Raw genomic sequence first — 20,987 nt, 5'->3', positions numbered from 1 at the left:
AGGGTTGTACAGAAGATGGACAGGGTAGTACAGAAGATGGACAGGGTTGTACAGAAGATGGACATGGTTGTATAGAAGATGGACAGGGTTGTATAGAAGATGGACAGGGTAGTACAGAAGATGGACAGGGTTGTATAGAAGATGGACAGGGTTGTATAGAAGATGGACAGGGTAGTACAGAAGATGGACAGGGTTGTACAGAAGATGGTCAGGGTTGTACAGAAGATGGACAGGGTAGTACAGAAGATGGACAGGGTTGTACAGAAGATGGACATGGTTGTATAGAAGATGGACAGGGTTGTATAGAAGATGGACAGGGTTGTATAGAAGATGGACAGGGTTGTACAGAAGATGGACAGGCTAGTACAGAAGATGGACAGGGTTGTACAGAATATGGATGGGGTTGTACAGAAGATGGACAGGGTTGTACAAAAAGGAGACAGGGTAGTACAGAAGATGTACAGGGTTGTACAGAAGATGGACAGGGTTGTACAGAAAGGAGACAGGGTAGTACAGAAGATGGACAGGGTTGTATAGAAGATGGACAGGGTTGTATAGAAGATGGACAAGAAGATGGACAAGGTTGTACAAAAGATGGACAGGGTTGTACAGAAGATGGAAAGGGTTGTACAGAAGATGGACAGGGTAGTACAGAAGATGGACTGGCTAGTACAGAAGATGGACAGGGTAGTACAGAAGATGGACAGGCTAGTACAGAAGATGGACAGGGTTGTACAGAAGATGGAAAGGGTTGTACAGAAGATGAACAGTCAGGGTTCGAATTTAACTTTGAGGAGCATTTTGAGGCAACTCGCAAAATGACAAATCAACTTGCAGTTTTATTATTTGCTTTATTCCCTTATAATATTGTCTAATTAAAGTAGAAATTAACACCTAAGACATATTACGAATATTAAAAAGTATCAATCTTGAGTGACCTGACTACTAGAACTTGTTGATGGCTTATTCTATTTGGGGGGTATGGAAAGACTCGTCTGATGCTGGCAGCTTTTGATAACAAAGCTGTCCAATAATTTGACATTGTTCACTTTGTATATTTACCCACGCCATCGGGTAATTTAATACCCATTCGACAAGCACGCTACAGATTTTATTAAGTCTCTAAGTATTAAAAACAATAAAATAATAAATTTAAAATAAAAAAGCAACAGTAAATGTAGCGTGGATACTTTGGACCATGAAATATATCGATCCACGAATTCTATTCCTTTTGACAGTTGGGCGGAAATATATTCAAAGGATGATGGGGTTTACATATAGTGCGCAAAAGCGCTAAATTTAGCCAATGATTGAGCTAGGTGATTACATCATTCGTATTTACTTTGTATTATGCACGCCTCGGAGCATCCCGGAAAGATTCGAGATAAAACTCGGCCTTTTCCGTATTTGTTCTATTTTTGAAAACCTACTAGAGCGTGACTCCGTACTGTCTTCTTTATACCGGCAGTGTAAACATGCCACTTATAGGCTGTTTACACTCGACTACATAGTGGAAGTAAGTTCATGTTTATTCTACTTTTACATTTTGTGGTCTAGAAAAGCCACTCGCAGAATTTTGCGAGCTTGAATAAAAGTCACTCGCAATTTCCAAATGTCGCTCGCATTTTGCGAGTATGCAAGTCTAAATTCGAACCCTGGGTTGTATAGAAGATGGACAGGGTAGTACAAAAGATGGACAGGGTTGTACAGAAGATGGACAGGGTTGTACAGAATATGGACAGGGTTGTACAGAAGATGGACAGGGTAGTAAAGAAGATGGACAGGGTTGTACAAAAGATGGACAGGTTAGTACAGAAGATGGACAGGGTTTTTCAGAATATGGACAGGGTAGCACAGAAAATGAACAGGGTTTTACAGAAGATGGACAGGGTTGTACAGAAGATGGACATGGTAGTACAGAAGATGGACATGGTTGTACAGAAGATGGACATGGTTGTACAGACGATGGACAGGGTTGTACAGAAAATGGACAGGGATGTACAGAATATGGACAGGGTTGTACGGATGATGGACAGGGTTGTACAGAAGATGGACAGGGTTGTACAGAATATAGACAGGGTAGTACAGAAGATGGACATGGTTGTACAGAAGATGGACAGGGTAGAACAGAAGATGGACAGGGTTGTACAGAAGATGGGCATGGCTGTACAGAAGATGGACAGGGTTGTACAGAAGATGGACAGGGTTGTACAGAAGATGGACAGGGTTGTACAGAAGATGGACAGGGTTGTACAGAATATGGACATGTTGTACAGAAGATGGACATGGTTGTACAGAAGATGGGCAGGGTTGTATAGATGGATATGGTTGTACAGAATATGGACAGGGTAGTACAGAAGATGGACATGGTTGTACAGAAGATGGACAGGGTTGTACAGAAGATGGACAGGGCTGTACAGAAGATGGACAGGGCTATTCAGAATATGGACAGGGTTGAACAGAAGATGGATGGAGTTGTACAGAAGATGGAGAAGAGGGACAGTGTGCTACACAAAAGAGACAGGGTGCTGCAGAAGAGGGGTGGAGTGTTGCAGAAGAGGTAGGAGTGCTACAAAACAAGGATAGGGTGCTACAGAAGAAGGACAGTGTGCCACAAAAGAGGGACAGGGTGCTTCAAAAGAGGGAAAGGGTGAAACAAAAGAGGGATTGGGTGCTGCGAAGAGGGACAGGTTACTCAAAAGAGGGAGGTGGTGCTACAAAAGAGGGAGGGGATGCTACAAAAGGGTGGGGTCCTAAAAAAGGAGTGACAGGGTGCTGCAAAAGAGAGACAGGGTGGTACAAAAGAGGGACAGGGTGCTACAAAATAGGGATAGTGTGCTGCAGAAGAGGGGCCCTGTGTAAAGGGAGAACAGGGCACATTGAATATGGCCATCAACACCAAAAATATTAGCTTTAGTATAATGAATTTGACAAAAAAGTTACAGATTGTGTCAAGTTGCCACAATATTTGGTTTAAACAGCCCAATATATAAAGTTAGTATGTACTTATAATCGAAACAAAAATATATATTTTTAAAAGCATTTAATTACATGAAGGTAGAAGGGTACCCATGCTGGTCTCCATGAGGATAAAAGGATGCTACTAAAAAGGACAGGGTGAAGCATCATTCCATTACTCTTTAGATAAAACTCCACACTCATTATAGACTGATAACATATTTAGAACAAAGTAGATTTTAAGAACAACAGATTTAAACAGAGATTTATATTTTTAGCAGAAAGAACTTACTACGAGTTGAATATTTTGGCGACAAAGTCCTTTTCAAAAGACATGCACTCAAGTGTGAGGTCGTCTGGCTGGGAGTCAAGGCTGTACGCAGAACTCCAGGATGCCAGGGAATCACTTCTCGCTCGTTTCTCGTATTCTGGCTCGGAAGACTCCACACTGACCTGGCTGTCCAAGCCACGACCACTCTCCCTTCCCTGTTCAGAGTCATCTTCAAACACCTGTTCAGAGGATCCTGTGCTGCTAACGCTAGTGAAGGAACGCTCAACAGACTTTAAGCTACTTCTGGAATGTCTTTCTTTTTTTCCTGCTTGCTTTGGATGGAAATCCTCCAACTCTGGTTCATCAAACGATATTAAGTCACCCATAGGTAGAAGAGTCCTTCTTTTATTAAACAACGGGTCTGCAGCTTTTTCTGGCTCAAGTTCAGGTTTAGGTTCAACATAATCATCAAATAACATTTCATCCACTGTGCTTGAGCGACGTTTTGTTGAAGCAAATGTTGGCGCTTTAGTTTTTGCTTTCTCGCCTGCAATGTTTTTGTCACTATTTGAATATTTCTCAACTCTTTCCGAGTCACTTGAGTGCCCACTTGACCTACCGCTGGAGGGTTTTGGGGAATTGGTGGAGCTTCTACGACCAGTTTTGTTTGGATTATATGGAGGGGGTGGAATGGGTGGCGGCGTTTTCTTTCCTTTCCAGCTTGGTCCTATTCCTGGTCTTTCAGGTGTTGAAGATTTACTACTTGGGGTGTAGAGAGGCTCATCAAAACTCATGTTTACGGCAGTTGTATGAAAAACCTCCTCATTAGCACTGCTTCCTGTACTTGTCATGCTACTTTGACGTTTATACCTGTTTGGAGCATGCCCATTTTGATTTCTGTCCATGGACGCTGCACGCTGGACATTCTCACGATCCTTCTGGTATTTCTGAATGGGCGTGATATCAGCAATGACTATTTGTTTGGTTGAGGGTGGAGATCTATCTTCCTCCTCTGGTTGTTGAAAATGTGTTTTCTTATGTACACGAGCCTCTGGCAGCACCGGTTCATCTGGATCACTTAGACTACTGCCACTTGAACTACCTTTCATCAACGTTGCTCCAACACTTTCTATCTTGTTAGACAGGTCACTCATCAAGCCATTCTTTTTTGCAATAACAGAATTGAAGAAACGTGAGGTTCCTTCTGAGAAGCTTTCTCCACCGGATGACAATTTTCTCCGGAAATCCATCTTGCGTAATACAGCGTTCTTAACCAGCCTCCTGGTGGTTTGTGAAGTGTCAAGTGCCCTTATCTAGCTGTCATTTCCTTCATTGCTACAGCTTGTTTTTGTCTCTCATCTACGGGAGCTGAAAGTAAGAGGATTAGCATTGTCAAATTGGTGTAAAAACAGATTAAAAATCCATATAGGAACAAACAAGCACACATTTGAAATATTAGCTAATGAAATCAATACACATATGCAGTATAAGCATGGTTTTCTGTAATTGAGTCTATGAAACAGATGTCTATAGACATTTTATTATTGTATATTATAAACATAACGAAATCAAGCTTTCAAAAAACTGATATTAACTGAGTATAATTGTTCTCATTCAACCTCCCCGATTCCCCTGGTGTAGACAGAATTGTCAGGACAACGGACAACGGTTGATCCATCATAAAAGAGTTTATTTATGACTGACAGGAAAGAATTATTATTAAGTTTTGACAAAAAAGGACTCGTTCACACACTTCATACTGGAATAAAGCTTTAGGGAAATGTTGGAAAAGTGGATGATTCAATCAAAACAATCAAGAAATTAATTTAATTTTACCAAATTATGCTCTTTATTGTATAAATATTGGAATACCGGTATGCATGTGGAAATGTAATTTGTCTATATAAAATGCAAAATACAAAAGTTTCTACTTGTTATAACTTGACAAACGAAGTTTAAAGGGGGTATATCAGAGTCACCCCATAATTGGTTGGCCATGCTGTAAGTCGGTCCGTTGCTTTTCTTGTCTGAAGAATAACTTGAAAGCTGCTCGATGAAATTTAATATTACTTCATATGATGATAAAACCATAACTCCGTTTTAGCTAATTATAGAGTTATTGCCCTTTGCTACTTTTTCTTATCCAGAGCATAACTTGAAATCTACTTGATTGAATCGAATTAAACTTCTTTAAATTGTAAATCTCAATTAAAGGAAATGCAGTGTACAAAAACTATAACTCTATTTTTAGCTTATTATCGAGTTATTGCCCTTGCTTCTTTTTATTGTCCAGTGCATAACTAGAAACCTTCTGAATGGAATTTAATTAAACTTTATACAGTGGTAAAGCACAATGAGAGGAGTTCTAAGAAGAAACATAACTCTATTCCTGCTCTTTGTTATGTTTGTTCTTGTCAACAGCGTAATTAATCTAAATTAATCAATGGATTTTAGTTATATAACACACTTTGGTTAAGCATGATGAGTGGAAATGCAGTGTACAATAAATTCTGAGTTATAGCCTCTTTTCAAAAAAATATTTTGCCATTCCTGTGTCCATTCCGCATACAGGGATATTTGTCACGCATGTAACATCTTGAGTAAAGTTGTGTATTTCCATCCTGCTACAAACCAGAAAATTATGGTAGTTACTTTTAAAATAGCTGACTTCAAAGACAAGATTTGAAAATATTGTCAACGTTTCATCATCAGTAATTTGTAGGGATGGAAACCGGATACCAAATCGGTATCCGGATATTCGTATCAAGTATTCGAATACTATCCGGATACTCGTATCAAATTGTTTTCATAATAAGTAAATTTCCTATTATATGTCACCCACCTTCTGTTATTTGACATAATTGTCCACTTAATTTATAATTCGTCATATGGCAATTTCACTTTTTCATTCATTCTTTCTCAGTCTTAATAATTTATAATGTTATAATCAAAGCTAAACAACTCATTTAATGTCATAAAACTCATGATGAATACCACATAAACACCTCACGAATTTGATAGTCACTTTGGCCGAGGTGGTTGCTTGGTTACTGCCACATGCTTTAGAGTTTGTTACCGTAAATGACTGGGTATAAGACGATAGGGGGTATTAGACGCAGGGAAAAAAATCTGTGAAAAATCCGAGGAAAAAACTTTTAACCTATGTTTTTGGTTAAAAGACGCAGAGAAAAAATGTCAACATCGTCCGGCATTTTCAGCAGGTTTCATGTTGAATGACGCTTTGATTATTTGATAGTCGATTGTATTTTTATTTCATTACATTGTTTGATTTAATGCAATACCTACAATTTCTGCGGTGTTTTGTAATGAAGGATATAATTGCGGAAAAGATAAGAAGGCAAAAAGACGTTCTGATTTTTCTTTATTTACAAGCGTGTACTTTTTTTATTTATCAATAAACTAAACATGTTTACATATCGTATGAAAAATAAATTACAAGATACAAAATGATGGAAATTTGATTGAAAAGTGAAAAGATAAACAAATTTGTATTTATTGTTCAAATAGCAATAATTTCTTCATGCATATTCATCAAAAATACGATTGGTCATTAATAGCTTTGATTGCACGACCCTTATCTTGTGATTGGACGATCAATTCCTACAGATTAATGATCAATCTGTTTAATATCAACTAGTGCCAATTAGTGTCAATTAAGCACATCTGAGATCATAAAACAACACTTGTCATTGTAAACAAGGTCATAGAACTTTACAGGGTGCTGCACAAGGACACAATTTCACGCCTTGTGCAAACACCCAATTAGCAGACGATTTGTGACACATACACGCTTTGCGACAGACACTGTTAATCACCTGAAATATTTCATCTGAAATTTTTTATAACAATTGCTATGTCTCTGCTAAGCTATTTCATTGTAATTTTAATTCTTAACAAATATTCGAATACCCATTTTGGTATCAGAATACTTGCGTGATATCCTGATATCCGGATACTCGGATATTAGCTTCCATCCCTAGTAATTTGTGTTGCTTCCATTACATCACATACACTTCATGAATCATAGTTTTGTCTATCCTTCATTCAATATATGGAAACAACACACTTAAAGTGTTGAAAGGCTTTCAGCCTGCTACATTTTGTGAATATCATCATGTAATTGTAAAACATATTAACAAAAACGTCTAAAGATGTATATGCATGCTCATGAATTCCTTAAGAAATACTTTTAGATTGTTATGCTGATACTCATTTTAATCAAAGTCATGGAGTATCAGTCACATGAAATACTCATCTAAATAAGTATAGAGTAATAAGCAGTTCCATTTGCCGATTGACGTTATCTGGAACTTTGGTTTCACAAACAATGCACTGCAACAGATAAAGCATTTAGGCATTTCGGAGTAAAATCTATTGAAGACTTCAAACATGACTGAGTCGTATTTAATTTACTACCACTGTTATGCCTGCTTAAATTTATTATATTTTTGTAAACGTGTATAAAGGACATAAACAAGAGCTGTCGTATGACAGCGCGCTCTACTACGCCGCTTTGACTTGGAATACAATAACAATGTAATAATACCAAGTTTGGTCTCTTTATGTCAAACCTAACTAAAATTATTCGATACATAAGGTGACTTTGATGCTGCCCTCCCACCAGCCCGCCCAAACAATGACACAAGTCATTCAAATAACTTGATTTCCCATTATGAAAATGTGGTTAAGAATATACAAATATGCCTTTCAAAGGATATTAAAAAAGAAAAGAAAAAAAAATCAAGGGCCATAATTTGTATTTAGGCTTAAAACGGAGTTATGTTTCTTGTTTTAAGATGGTCGTAAATAATTTTGAGTTTTATTAAGTGCATTTTATGAACGGTATAGAAGTTTTTTTATTAAAATCCCAACTTGCCCTTCACTTTTACTTGCCTAAAACTTTAACCTAAGTCAATCAGGGGCCATAACTTGTATTAAGGATATGGAGTTATGTAACCTCATTGGGTGATGGTCCTGAACAATTGTGTGAAGTGTTAAGTCAATTGAATAAAGGGTATAGAAGTTCAGCAAGATTTCAGATCCAGAGGCGGGGCTTATCAGTTGCTGTTGCTATCCACCCTAAACCTCCGATAATCTGCACTTTTCAAAAAGTAGTATAGATAAAACAAAATTATAATTGTATTTTAATAAAGTATAAACATGTGCATTTATAATGACTATGACTATTTCTAACTTCTATGTTGCTTGTAAAATTTGCATTTCATTCAATACGGATATTAATTCATTGAGAGAAGCATTAAGGTAGTTATATCAATTACACTTGTATAAGACAGGTATAATGGAGAACGGAAGAAAAACAGCAAATCCATTGAGTTATGACAATTGATCTAAACAATCATCCTTTGTTCGTAAAGGAAGTTAATACATGTTCTGTTTCCCTAAATTTGAGTTTTAAAATATAGTTTTTCTACTGTAACAAAATTCTAAGTTCAGACATTATTTCTACCTGAATCAATTTACATTGGATACAATTAATAATAATGAACTAATTTAATGTTATGCTTGCTTTTATTGCCATACTTCAGGAACAAAGGAAATGATCATAAATCAACATATTATAAGACGGAATGGTAAGTGACTATTTATATTATCAAATAGTCCACCCACACACACACACTTAAATATGACAATTTCGTTCCACAGAAGTTGCACCTAGCGTTCGTACGACAATTTTTTTTTAAATTTAGTGAAATGTTCCACACTTCAGACCGTTTCCCTGACGAATCCACCATCGCTAACGACACATGACACAGAGAATACTTTTCGCATGCTTTTTAATCATGTGACAGATTCGGTTAAACGTCTGCGAATTTGTAAACGTGGGAGCCTGACTGCTTACCCAAATGCATCAAACAAGATGCATTGGACATTTTAATTAAGTTAAGAAAGTTTAATCCAGATTTCTCTGTCAAGTAAAGAGCCGATTTACAAGGCTATTTTAAATGTAGAAACTATATTGATATATGAATAGCAGACAAAACAAAACTGATTATGGGATAAAATGAAATATTATTATTTCATTAAAAATATTTTGAATGATGTCCTCCACCAGATGAGCATTTATTTGAATCTTCAATATGATTCATGTTTTTTTTCCAGGTTTAACGAGTTTTCCAGGTTAATTTCCTGGTGAAAACAGAGCTATAACTTCATGAAAATAAACATGTTTCTACATGAAAACAGAGCTATAACAGCATGAAAACAGAGCTATAACTGGTGAAAACAGAGCTATAACTGGTAAAAACGGAGCTATAACTTCATGAAAATAAACTTGTTTCTGCATGAAAACAGAGCTATAACTGCATGAAAACAGAGCTATTACTGCATATTACTGCATGAACACAGAGCTATAACTGCATGAAAACAGAGCTATTACTGTATGAAAACAGAGCTATAACTGCATATTGAAAACAGAGCTATAACTGCATGAACACAGAGCTATTACTGCATGAACACAGATCTATTATTGCATGAAAACAGAGCTATAACTGCATGAAAACACAGCCATAACTGCATGAAAACAGAGCTATAACTGCATGAAAACAGAGCCATAACTGCATGAAAACAGAGTTATTACTGCATGAAAACAGAGCTATAAGTGCAACAGAGCTATAACTGCATGAAAACAGAGCTTTAACTGCATGAAAACAGAGCTATTACTGCATGAAAACAGAGCTATTATTGCATGAAAACAGAGCTATAACTGCATGAAAACACAGCCATAACTGCATGAAAACAGAGCTATAACTGCATGAAAACAGAGCTATTACTGCATGAACACAGAGCTTTAACTGCATAAACACAGAGCAATAACTCGCATGAACACAGAGCTATTACTGCATGAACACAGTACTATTACTGCATGAACATAGAGCTTTAACTGCATAAACACAGAGCTATAACTCACATGAACACAGACCTATTACTGCATGAACACAGAGCTATACATGCATGAACAAAGAGCTATTACTGCATGAACACAGAACTATTACTGCATGAACACAGAGCTATTATTGCATGAACACAGAGTTATTACTGCATGAACACAGAGCTGTTACTGCAAGAACACAGAGCTATAACTGCATGAACACAGCTTTAACTGCATGAAAACAGAGCTTAATTTCTGTATGAAAACAGATCTTTAACCCGATGAATACAGAGCTATTACTGCATGAAAACAGAGTTTCAACTGCATGAAAACAGAGCTATTACTGCATGAACACAGAGCTATAACTGGTGAAAACAGAGCTATTACTGCATGAAAACAGAGCTATAACTGCAACAGAGCTATTACTACATGAAAACAGAGCTTTAACTGCATGAAAACAGAGCTATTACTGCATGAAAACAGAGCTTTAACTGCATGAAAACAGAGCTGTTACTGCATGAAAACAGAGCTATTACTGCATGAAAACAGAGCTATTACTGCATGAACACAGAGCTATAACTGCAACAGAGCTATTACTACATGAAAACAGAGCTTTAACTGCATGAAAACACAGCTATAACTGCATAAGCACAGAGCTATAACTGGTGAAAACAGAGCTATTACTGCATGAAAACAGAGCTTTAACTGCATGAAAACAGAGCTGTTACTGCATGAAAACAGAGCTATTACTGCATGAAAACAGAGCTATTATTGCATGAAAACAGAGCTATTAATGCATGAAACAGAGCTATAACTGCATGAAAACAGAGCTATTACTGCATGAACACAGAGCTTTACTTGTGTGAAAATAACCAGAGTTACAAATTTTGATCTAGATAGAAATAAAACTTAGTTTTTCAATTGATGAGTACTGTTGAATATACTTATAGAAACTGCTACATTTCATTTGGCTTACATTAGCCATTTTTTCATATAAGACATACGACTTATCAGAGTATGTTGAATGTGATATTGATGCCATTATTTTTTTGTAAAGAATATCTTAATAACATTTTTACACCTTACCATTAATTACAGTCAAATGTTTCGTCTTACACAAGTTTTATTCCAGGCTTTAAGAACACTCAGACTTAAAAGGAATTCCAATACATATTAGACAGGCTCCTATTGAAGTAGTGCTATCTTGGAGCTAGTGCTATCTTGGAGCCAGTTCTAAAATATCAGGCTAAAATAGAAATTGTGGGCTGGAATTGATTCCCAATTAATCAATATACAGATGCCCCTACGAATTCTACAGAGCTATAGATAAAGCTTTAATTTATATCTGAATAATATGACTGGAAAAAAAGGGAACACTCCTTGCATGTAAAACTGTTATTGATAGATTTATCACGAAACAAGAAAGAGCACTCAAAGTGATTATTGAGAATTACTGACAATAAGATACTTCATAAGAGAGGGAGAGACACCAGTATCTTAAACAATCTTAAGTCCTTGTAGCTTAGAATCAAGTACACCTTTTGTTTTGGTGTGATACATTGTGTAATTTTGTCATTTTGAAGAGTTCTGAGACTTCCAAAGAAACAATCTTCAAGGTAATCATGTTAAACTATTTTTATTTTGTAAAATCAAGAGACAATGACCTTGAGAATGATCATTCACTAAAGAGACAATGACATTGAGAGTGATTCACTAAAGAGGCAATGACCTTGAGAGGGATTCACTAAAGAGGCAAATACCTTGAGAGTGATTCACTAAAGAGGCAAAGACCTTGAGAGTGATTCACTAAAGAGGCAATGACCTTGAGAGTGATTCACTAAAGAGGCAATGACCTTGAGAGTGATTCACTAAAGAGGCGATGACCTTGAGAGTGATTCACTAAAGAGGCAATGACCTTGAGAGTGATTCACTAAAGAGGCAATGACCTTGAGTGATTCACTAAAGAGACAGTGACCTAGAGAGTTATTCACTTAAGTCAAAATGACCTTGAAAGTTATTCATTAACATACATGCCATATTCCCCGGCGGGGGGAAAAATCCCCCGGAATTTCGACCCATCCCCTGGTCCCCTGCCGGGGGATCCATATCCCCTGGAATTAAAAAAAAAAATTAAAAAAAATTAAAAACTTGCTTACGGTTGACAGTGGAAAGCATCAATAATATTATGAGAGTGAAATTCCATGAAGGACCATGATGACTAAGTCCAAAAACTATTGTAATCTGAGTGTATTTCTGTATTTATTCTTATATTAAAGTCAAAATGACCTTGAGAGTGATTTACTGAAGAGGCAATGACCTTGAGAGTGATTCACTAAAGAGACAGTAACCTAGAAAGTTATTCACTAAAGTCAAAATGACCTTAAGAGTTATTCACTGAAGGCTCAATGACCTAATGAGAGTGATTCACTAAAGAGACAAAGACCTTGAGAGTGATTCACTAAAGAGACAAAGACCTTGAGAGTGATTCACTAAAGAGACAATGACCTAGAGAGTGATTCACTAAAGAGACAATGACCTAGAGAGTGATTCACTAAAGAGACAATGACCTAGAGAGTGATTCACTAAAGAGACAAAGACCTTGAGAGTGATTCACTAAAGAGACAAAGACCTTAAGAGTGATTCACTAAAGAGACAAAGACCTTGAGAGTGATTCACTAAAGAGACAAAGACCTAGAGAGTGATTCACTAAAGAGACAATGACCTTGAGAGTGATTCACTAAAGAGACAATGACCTTGAGAGTGATTCACTAAAGAGACAATGACCTTGAGAGTGATTCACTAAAGAGACAATGACCTTGAGAGTGATTCACTAAAGAGACAATGACCTAGAGAGTTATTCACTAAAGAGACAATGACCTTATGAGTAATACACTGAAGACACAATAACCTTGAGAGTCCTTCACAAAAGACAAAAACATATCATTTTGAGACTCTCATCTTCACTTCCTTGTCTTAACCAGCCAAACACTTTTTTTGTTTTTCAAAATAATGACAAATCATTTAAAAGAAGATTAAAACTAAGATTAATCTGATTAGGTATGCTTGTAAATCTGCCTTTTTTGTCTTAATTAAAAAATTAACATAAGAAACAGTGGATAATTTATATCATAGTATACATTTGTTTGCATAATCTTTAAGAAATCTATTGTGGCGCCAAAGATATGGGAATTTAATTTAAGAAATGATTAAAGGACAATATCTATGATGGTCATCAGAAAATGGCATATTATTAACATTTTTAAAGAAGTAATAAAGAGGAAATAACCCTTAACTAGGTAAATATTTTAACATGATCCTTAATTGCAAATAAAGTCTGAAAATACCATGGCTGTAAATATAAATTTAACTTAAAATAGACATTTGAAAGACATGATAGGGTTTAACAAGGCCCTAACCGTGTTAATGGCATAGCCACATTACCATACACAGTCATGTAATCTAAACTTGTGAAATGAATGGGGTATCTCACACATCAATGAGTATACTTAATATTACATATGTCCAAGATGTCCCCAACTGTCTTCTCAGATCGCCGTGGACTCAAATAATTTTTCAAAGTTTGATTGAGATTTTACTACCTTTTTTCGTTCTCTTTCTTTGACATTTATGCAGAAAAAAATATTTGATTTTCTGCCTGCAATTGTGTCAATGATCATATAGCATAATATTTACTCAGCAATCAACAAAAAGCTTTTACAGTCAAACACCGAGGTATCCTTTTTTCAGTTTGATTCCTGACCATCACGAAAACAATAATCTATTTTTAGATGAGGTAAGATAAGTCTGCCAAATTGAGTTGCCAATTAAGATGAATTGAGTTTCCATTTTTTAAATTCATTATGCATTTATATACATTCATAATTTGCATATCTTACCTTTTCTTAAGCATTTTGTTACTCCCTGATTTTTATTATATTTCCAATGATATTGCATACCTAATAACTGTAACTCTAGCAGGTTGGAGCAGTCATCAAAACAAACAGATATATTTTCATAAAAATTTGATTTTATCAGGGCTTGAATTTAACCTTTTTTGATACTTGCAAATTTTTGCGAGTGCTTAAATTTTCAACTCGCATAACCTAAAACATGTTTTAAGTCAACCTTTTGTGTTTGCTAGGAAAAAATATATAATGCATAACTATTATGATCATTCTTTTTGCATTATATTTTGTTGCAAAATATTGTATAATAAATGTTTTAAGTACAATAAAAAAATAAACATTTAATTTTAAAATAGACAAACCATATTTAGTATAGAAATGATTGTCTATTGATATAGAGTTGACTCAGATAACTTACAATATCATAACTTGATATTATAAACATTATATATTATATTTTGTATTTTTGTCATCATATTTGCAACTTGCATAACTTCAGTAATTTCTTAAGCAAACACTTAATTCTTACTTTTGACTGTTGTCACTATATTTTAGCACCTTTTTTGTTCTTGGTTTTGCTAATCATAAGAATTAGGCTTAAACACCTATGCAAGCCAGACAAGTTGTGATAACCATATTAGATCAAAGAAACAAAGATTATCTAAAAGGAAACTCTTAATTCTAAGCCAAGTAAAACTCTTAAGATGACAGTGCCAGTTGTTGGCAACTTAGCCTCAAATTTACGGTAGTATTTAAACCCATGACTTCTCAGTCCAGGTTGTCATTTAACCTTTGACAATAAACATCGGAAGTCTGATTTGGGTACTTGTCATCTTATTCACAGGTATGTGGTTTTACTCTGTTATTAGATTGTTATTATATTTTTGACTTAAAAGCTTGGAATAAAAATAAGTTAGGCTAATAATAGGCTAAAATAAGTTATGTATATTGTTGTTACAATTATGTTGCAAATACACACTGTTGACTTTATAATTCACTTGTACTTTAAATTAGTCATACAAGTTGTTTCTCTATTTTCATATTTATTGGTACCTTTCACATTGCTAAGTGTTGTTATTATCAATATTCCTCAAATATTGTTAATATTCTTAATTGTCACATATTCATGCATTTACATAATTATTCTTATTTACTTTAATATTTAGTTTATTATCATAAGTTGTCATTTAACCTTGGACAATAAACATCGGAAGTCTGATTTGGGTACTTGTCATCTTATTAACAAGACGACCCCCTCTAGCAATCTTCGCTGTGCCATCTTCGGGCAGTAGTTATTTGACGACAACAAAAATTAGCGTCATAATAGAGGGAAATTGTCACCGTGTGACTTTCTCTTTCAAATTCTGTTGGAAAATTTATTGTTCTTTTTTTTTTGGTTACATCTTATTTTTCTATGATATTTACTTTCATAATTTCCTACAAAGACTTTTGTCAGTCATTCTAATTGCAATTGAGTGTTTTGACATTTCTGATAAGATTTTACTGCTTCCTCTTCTTAATTATTATCAGTTAATTATCTCAGATCATAATCATAAACCTTACTCTTTGAGACTTCGACACTTCTCAATTATCACAGACTTAATCTAATTGTAAATTTTATTTTTTGACAATAATTATTTTTGAGTGACGCTTTCTAAAATCTTCGATCATTATCTTTTTATCACTTAATTCTGATTGGTAACTTCTACTCTTTAAGTTAGTATATAAGTATGTACATTTTTCATTTAGAGAAGAGAAATATATACATTAGATATATACATATAGACTAGGAACTTTGTACTTCTTCTTTTACTAAGGAAATATCTTTGAACTACTTTTTTTGTGACTATATAATTAATTCATTTACTTTCATAACTTAATATAGCACAAGGACTATTGAATGTTTCTTATTAAATAAGTCTTTGGATTTATCTTTGTTAACTATTCAACTTAAATGTGGAATTAATAAAGAACCAACTTTTAAACATCTTAATTGGACTTGAGTTGTTAATCAAAGTAAACCATTAAACGTGATCTGAACTTAAACGGTAACTCGCAGTTGTGCCAGCTAATTCCCCAAATTAATGGCCAACTGCACGTGCCCCTTAGACAGTGTGGCTCGGGCTCGGTGACCACCCCTACTATACCGGAGTGTATATACTGGCCCGTTCCCGAGGTTGCACGACATAACTGGGGTGCGCGGTGCCAATAACCCTGATTTAAGGCATAGTTTTATTCTTTTTAATGAATAATCATGTAATTGTACATTAAATGATATCATTTTATATTTAACAAGCAGTCTGACCTCATATTTTGCGAGTGAACGAGTGCTAAATTTGAGCCCTGTTTATTACATATGATTTAGACAAATACAATTAGTTACTTTTTTCAGTTATAATATTTATCTCAATCGAAAATGTCCTATGACCAAAAGCAGAAAATCCTAACAGCTGCTAAGGCTATTTGTATGGTTGGCTGCAAGCATAAAGTGTAATGTTGGTCAGACGGTCCTGACCAATAACTGACTTGGTTCGACTAAATTTGCAATGAGGTCAGTCTGTCTGACTAACAGTTTTCACATCTAGATGTAAAAAATAATCAAGCTTAATCTTTATCAATTATCAAACGTCGCTAAAAGGTTAGAAAAAATTATTTTGTTAGAAAATTGCGCTTGATAACGAATCAGATATGGTATTTTAATCGTATTCGGTGGTGTACTGATGTCGGAATGCGTGTACCACACTAAGTCAAACACCATGCAGCATTTGCCTCCCTTTGCAATACATTACCAAATAATGTATATTACTGTGTATATATATAGCCCGCTGTTTTGAAATACTAAAATGAAAACTTTTGTCATAAATATCGGAATGTTTTAAAGGATAGTTCCAAACAAAAATCATATCTTTTCGAACATGTTATTCAGTTCCTAGATTGGTACTGTTACGGTCCGAAAAATACACATTGTCAACAAATCAACCAATCAAAATTTTCCTTACTATTCAGTGCGCGTGTCAAAAAATGGCAATGTTAAAAATTTATTTCAGAGCAAACCCTGGCAAAAATAACTGGTTAATATATTAATACCTTTTTTTCCTTGTCAATGTTAAATTAACAACAAAGGCTTAGAAAAAGCAAGTTTTCAAACAAAATGATGGACCGGCAAACTTTATTTCGGACCGACAAATTTCTGAGACTGTCAGTCCGAATGTTCACATTTTTTCTGAACTTTCCCGATCACGTCTGGTCATCAATGAGGACTTGCATTCATAATAGTAGATTCATTTTTTGGATTTATTGGAATCACCATGCATACTTTAACTTTTTAAAGTGGCTAAAAAATGTCCATATTTATAGACATTATACCATTGCCTACATTTTATACATCAACATCTCAAGCATGTCGGAAAATAGCCACGGGTGAAACTTGGAAATTTTGAAAAACCTGAAATATTTTGCTGGGGGCCGCAGGGCCCCCAGTGGGTCCAGGGCAAAGCCCTGGCAGGGGGTCCAGGTGGCCGGAGGCCCCGGAAGCTCCTGAGATTTAAGAATTTTAAGGGTATAAAATGCCATTCCAGAGTATAAATTGACTATGAAATACAAATGAAGCCTGTCTTCAATTACTTTAATGTATGGCTAAAAAATATTTTCTACTCTTAAAAAGAAAATAAATATTAATACAAGAAAATGATACCATTAATGAATTTTATTCCTAAACTGATTCGTTTTGTAGGAAATGAATCAACAAGCCTAAATTGTACATATATCTGTCATACATAGACACAATCATTACAATAAGAGTGAACCACAACAAACTAGAATTAATAAATTTTATTTACATGATTGGTTTTTATACATGATTTCTTCGCCAAATGATTACGATCCGCAGAGTGATTTTCCTATCTATCACCGTTTTTGTCAACCTCAAACAAACATTCCCACCTCCACTCTTTTTTTTTACTTCCTTTTCTAAGTCCTTCATATTATAACCCGCTCGCAAAAACTTCATTTTCAGAACTACTTTGTTTGATCAACAATCGTCTGCATTAAATGACAGTTGCTTATAATAACAATGTCGGCCATCTTTATGTGCGGTCAATAAGTAATAAAAGACACGCTATTTCATTGGAGGGCAAAATCGATTAAGCCAATCAAAGTATCCTTATCCTTTCACACGAATGACGTATAGGGTTTTCCTCGACCTCGTTTGTTGGAATTACGATTCGGCGATTCTCGATGAATGTGGATCGCATACCGAGTCTGTTTGGCCGTAATGGAACAAAAGATCGGCTATCTCCGTAAATGATATAAAAACGCACACTTGCTCAAGCGGGCACCTGCTGGATCGCAAAAAAAGAGGTTGTGAAATCGGACTTATTGTTGACCTCTACCAAATATGATCGAAATTCGGAGGAGGAGTTGGGTCATACCCCCTAACCCCCTAAATTTGATTTACACGATTTGGAAAAATGACCCCTCTGGATCAGGAAAAACTGGAAATCTGGCATAAACCGGAAAACTTTCACCCATGAATTGCTCATTGAGCTAATGTTTCTTGTTAACACATACCCGACTTTAAATAAAGATTCTTGTATCTTGTATCATGGAAAATAACATTACAGACAAAAAAATAATAAAAAGGTCATCAAAAAAAAGTAATTTTCATTTAAAATAAAATTTCATTATTTTTCTCCTCTTACCGAAAAGCCATTTCATCTGTACAGGAAATATTTTTCAGCTTAATAAAGCATGCACTTTAGAAACATCCATCAGAAAAAGCACACTGTTTAAGAAATAAATACCACACTCGATATCAACTGTTCACATGTCCAATACCAATGATATCCACGGCTTATGAACAAGAGATATAAATAAGGAAATAATTGAGGAGTACTGTTTGTAAAAAAAAAAATATCTAGTAGAACTATAACTGTGCATTATTGTAAAAATAAACATTTGATACAATTAGTTATATCATGAATTAAGTTGACAAAATATTTAAAGATTAAATGTAAATGAATATGCATACATATAGGGTAATGAGTTACGTCAGAGCTAAAATAGTTTTACAAATGGAAGTAAGTTCAGAGGTTATATTTCTGTTGTAATTACTTTGCATGCAATCTTTCTTTCATGATTAAAATAGAACATTGTAACAAGTAGTTAAAATCCTCACCTTGACAGTTCCACAGAGTAAACGAACAAATTAATTACAAATGATATTTTTATTTATAAGGGAGGTAATTACGGTACATCTCTGGGCGCATCCAACATCCATTTAAAGGTTACATACCACTATACACTAAACTTGTTTCCATAGATGAAACCACAGGCATCTGTATCATTGTTTGTCACTTAAATGTTGTTTAAAACCATTTTGGGTACATACAATGAGATAAACAACACATCTGAAGATATTTAGTGTCTTTGATATACAAAAAAGAAACAAGGTATGTAACTCAAACTAACCCGATTTCACGGTAGAGTCCAGTTTTATGCAAATTTCTCAACCAACATATAAACAATCCATTTTTAAGTAAGTGACATGGAAAGAAGAGTCAATTACCTTTAAAATGGTGTGCGATATGTTGGTATATCTATAGTGTCTTTAGACAAACAAGCATAATTCAATGTCCAATTCTCGTGTTTTTCTTTAGTCGGAAAGATTACAGCAAATTCAAATCTTCAATTTTCCCCGTGTAAACAGTACTAATGACAGTCCTATTGAAGTTATTTTATGCTTCAGTGTACAGATAAATTAATTCCATTTTGGTGCGCATGCGTGAAAATGGACAGTCGCGTTTTATTGCAGTGCTAAAAAAATGGACTTTTAAACGGATTTACGCATAGGACAATAATAAAAGTTATATGTACGTGTTTGAAAATATGTGGGAAATTGGATTTTAAAAGTAAAAGTAACATTGTGTCAAAAATATTGGAGTTATATGTGTTTTTTGGCTCATCCTTTGTTATTTTTCAAATCACAAATTCATATATCGCAGTGTTTACTGACTGATAAGTGCTCATGGATTACAAAGGTAACTGTTAACGATGTCGAAGTTCCACCAAAGACATTGAACTAACACAAATAATCCCTGGTCGCCGACTCATCACGCATGACTGCACATTGACCGTTAGTAGTATTGGTCATTAATACCCATCGATATGGCACAGATGGAGAGTCAAGGATTAACTGAACTTGAACCAGTGACGCTCAGCGATCACACGGAGGTTAAAATCCCCTATTCATCGGAAACAATTAATGCGGACACTGATGACCACGACGCATCCCCAGCATTCAGCCCTAACCGCTCAATTGACTGTGACACCACGATAGATGTCAACGAGAACGAGTGTAATGACCTTAACGAATACCACAGGCTAATTGCACTCGCAGAAGGTGTACCCAGTAAATTGTTTATAGACCAACTTCTATTGGACTATGGTAACTCACAAGAAAGGTTAGAGCACACCAGAACGATGCTCTTTTCGTACGTTCGTGATTCTGACGACTATGGGTTGGATACGAACGTTGAACTTAAAAGACGGGTAAACACACGGACTGGTGACCCAGCCACAGTGAAACTCGCTAATGACATTCACTCAATAATTCTTGTCTTAAGCGGGGAGGACATATCGAACATCAAAGAAGTAATAAGCTATCCCAAGAAAGCGCCAAGACACAGCACAGCCCAGACACCTGGCAAATCACAGGCCGGTACACACGGCAAGTGCACGTGCTGTATTGAATTATCACAACTAAGAAAGACTGTTGACGTACTACAAGCTGATATTTTGCAGCTCAAACAACGGCAGAGCTCAAATGACGCTGAAAGGAACGAAAGTCACTTAACTGTACAAACGTCAATCATCAACAACGCCAAGAATATTGACTATCACCGTAAATGTATACATACTCTTCAAGGTAAGATAGACAACTCCA

The 20,987-nt window shown here is 35.3% G+C and overlaps 1 protein-coding gene across 4 annotated transcripts in view; it reads right to left on the bottom strand.

Moving 5' to 3' along the window:
- LOC128243214 (uncharacterized) overlaps nucleotides 1-19,304 on the bottom strand; it is a 71,465-nt gene extending 52,161 nt beyond the window's left edge. The window contains exons 1-2 of one of the 4 annotated variants that reach the window (XM_052960820.1): nucleotides 19,221-19,304; nucleotides 3,251-4,597 (exon numbers count right to left, since the gene is read on the bottom strand). In XM_052960820.1, coding sequence (XP_052816780.1) covers nucleotides 3,251-4,479 — 1,229 coding nt within the window. In that variant the 5' untranslated portion in view covers nucleotides 4,480-4,597; nucleotides 19,221-19,304. Of the gene's footprint in view, nucleotides 1-3,250; nucleotides 4,598-11,225; nucleotides 11,350-14,035; nucleotides 14,059-18,744; nucleotides 18,877-19,220 lie in introns of those variants that run through there. The other 3 variants (XM_052960819.1, XM_052960823.1, XM_052960821.1) reach the window with 3 other exon arrangements.
- Between the last annotated feature and the right edge of the window lie 1,683 nt (nucleotides 19,305-20,987).

The sequence above is a fragment of the Mya arenaria genome, chromosome 8 (genome assembly GCF_026914265.1).
Source record: "Mya arenaria isolate MELC-2E11 chromosome 8, ASM2691426v1".
NCBI classification, from domain to species: domain Eukaryota; kingdom Metazoa; phylum Mollusca; class Bivalvia; order Myida; family Myidae; genus Mya; species Mya arenaria.
This window is presented reverse-complemented; position numbering and strand designations above follow the sequence as displayed.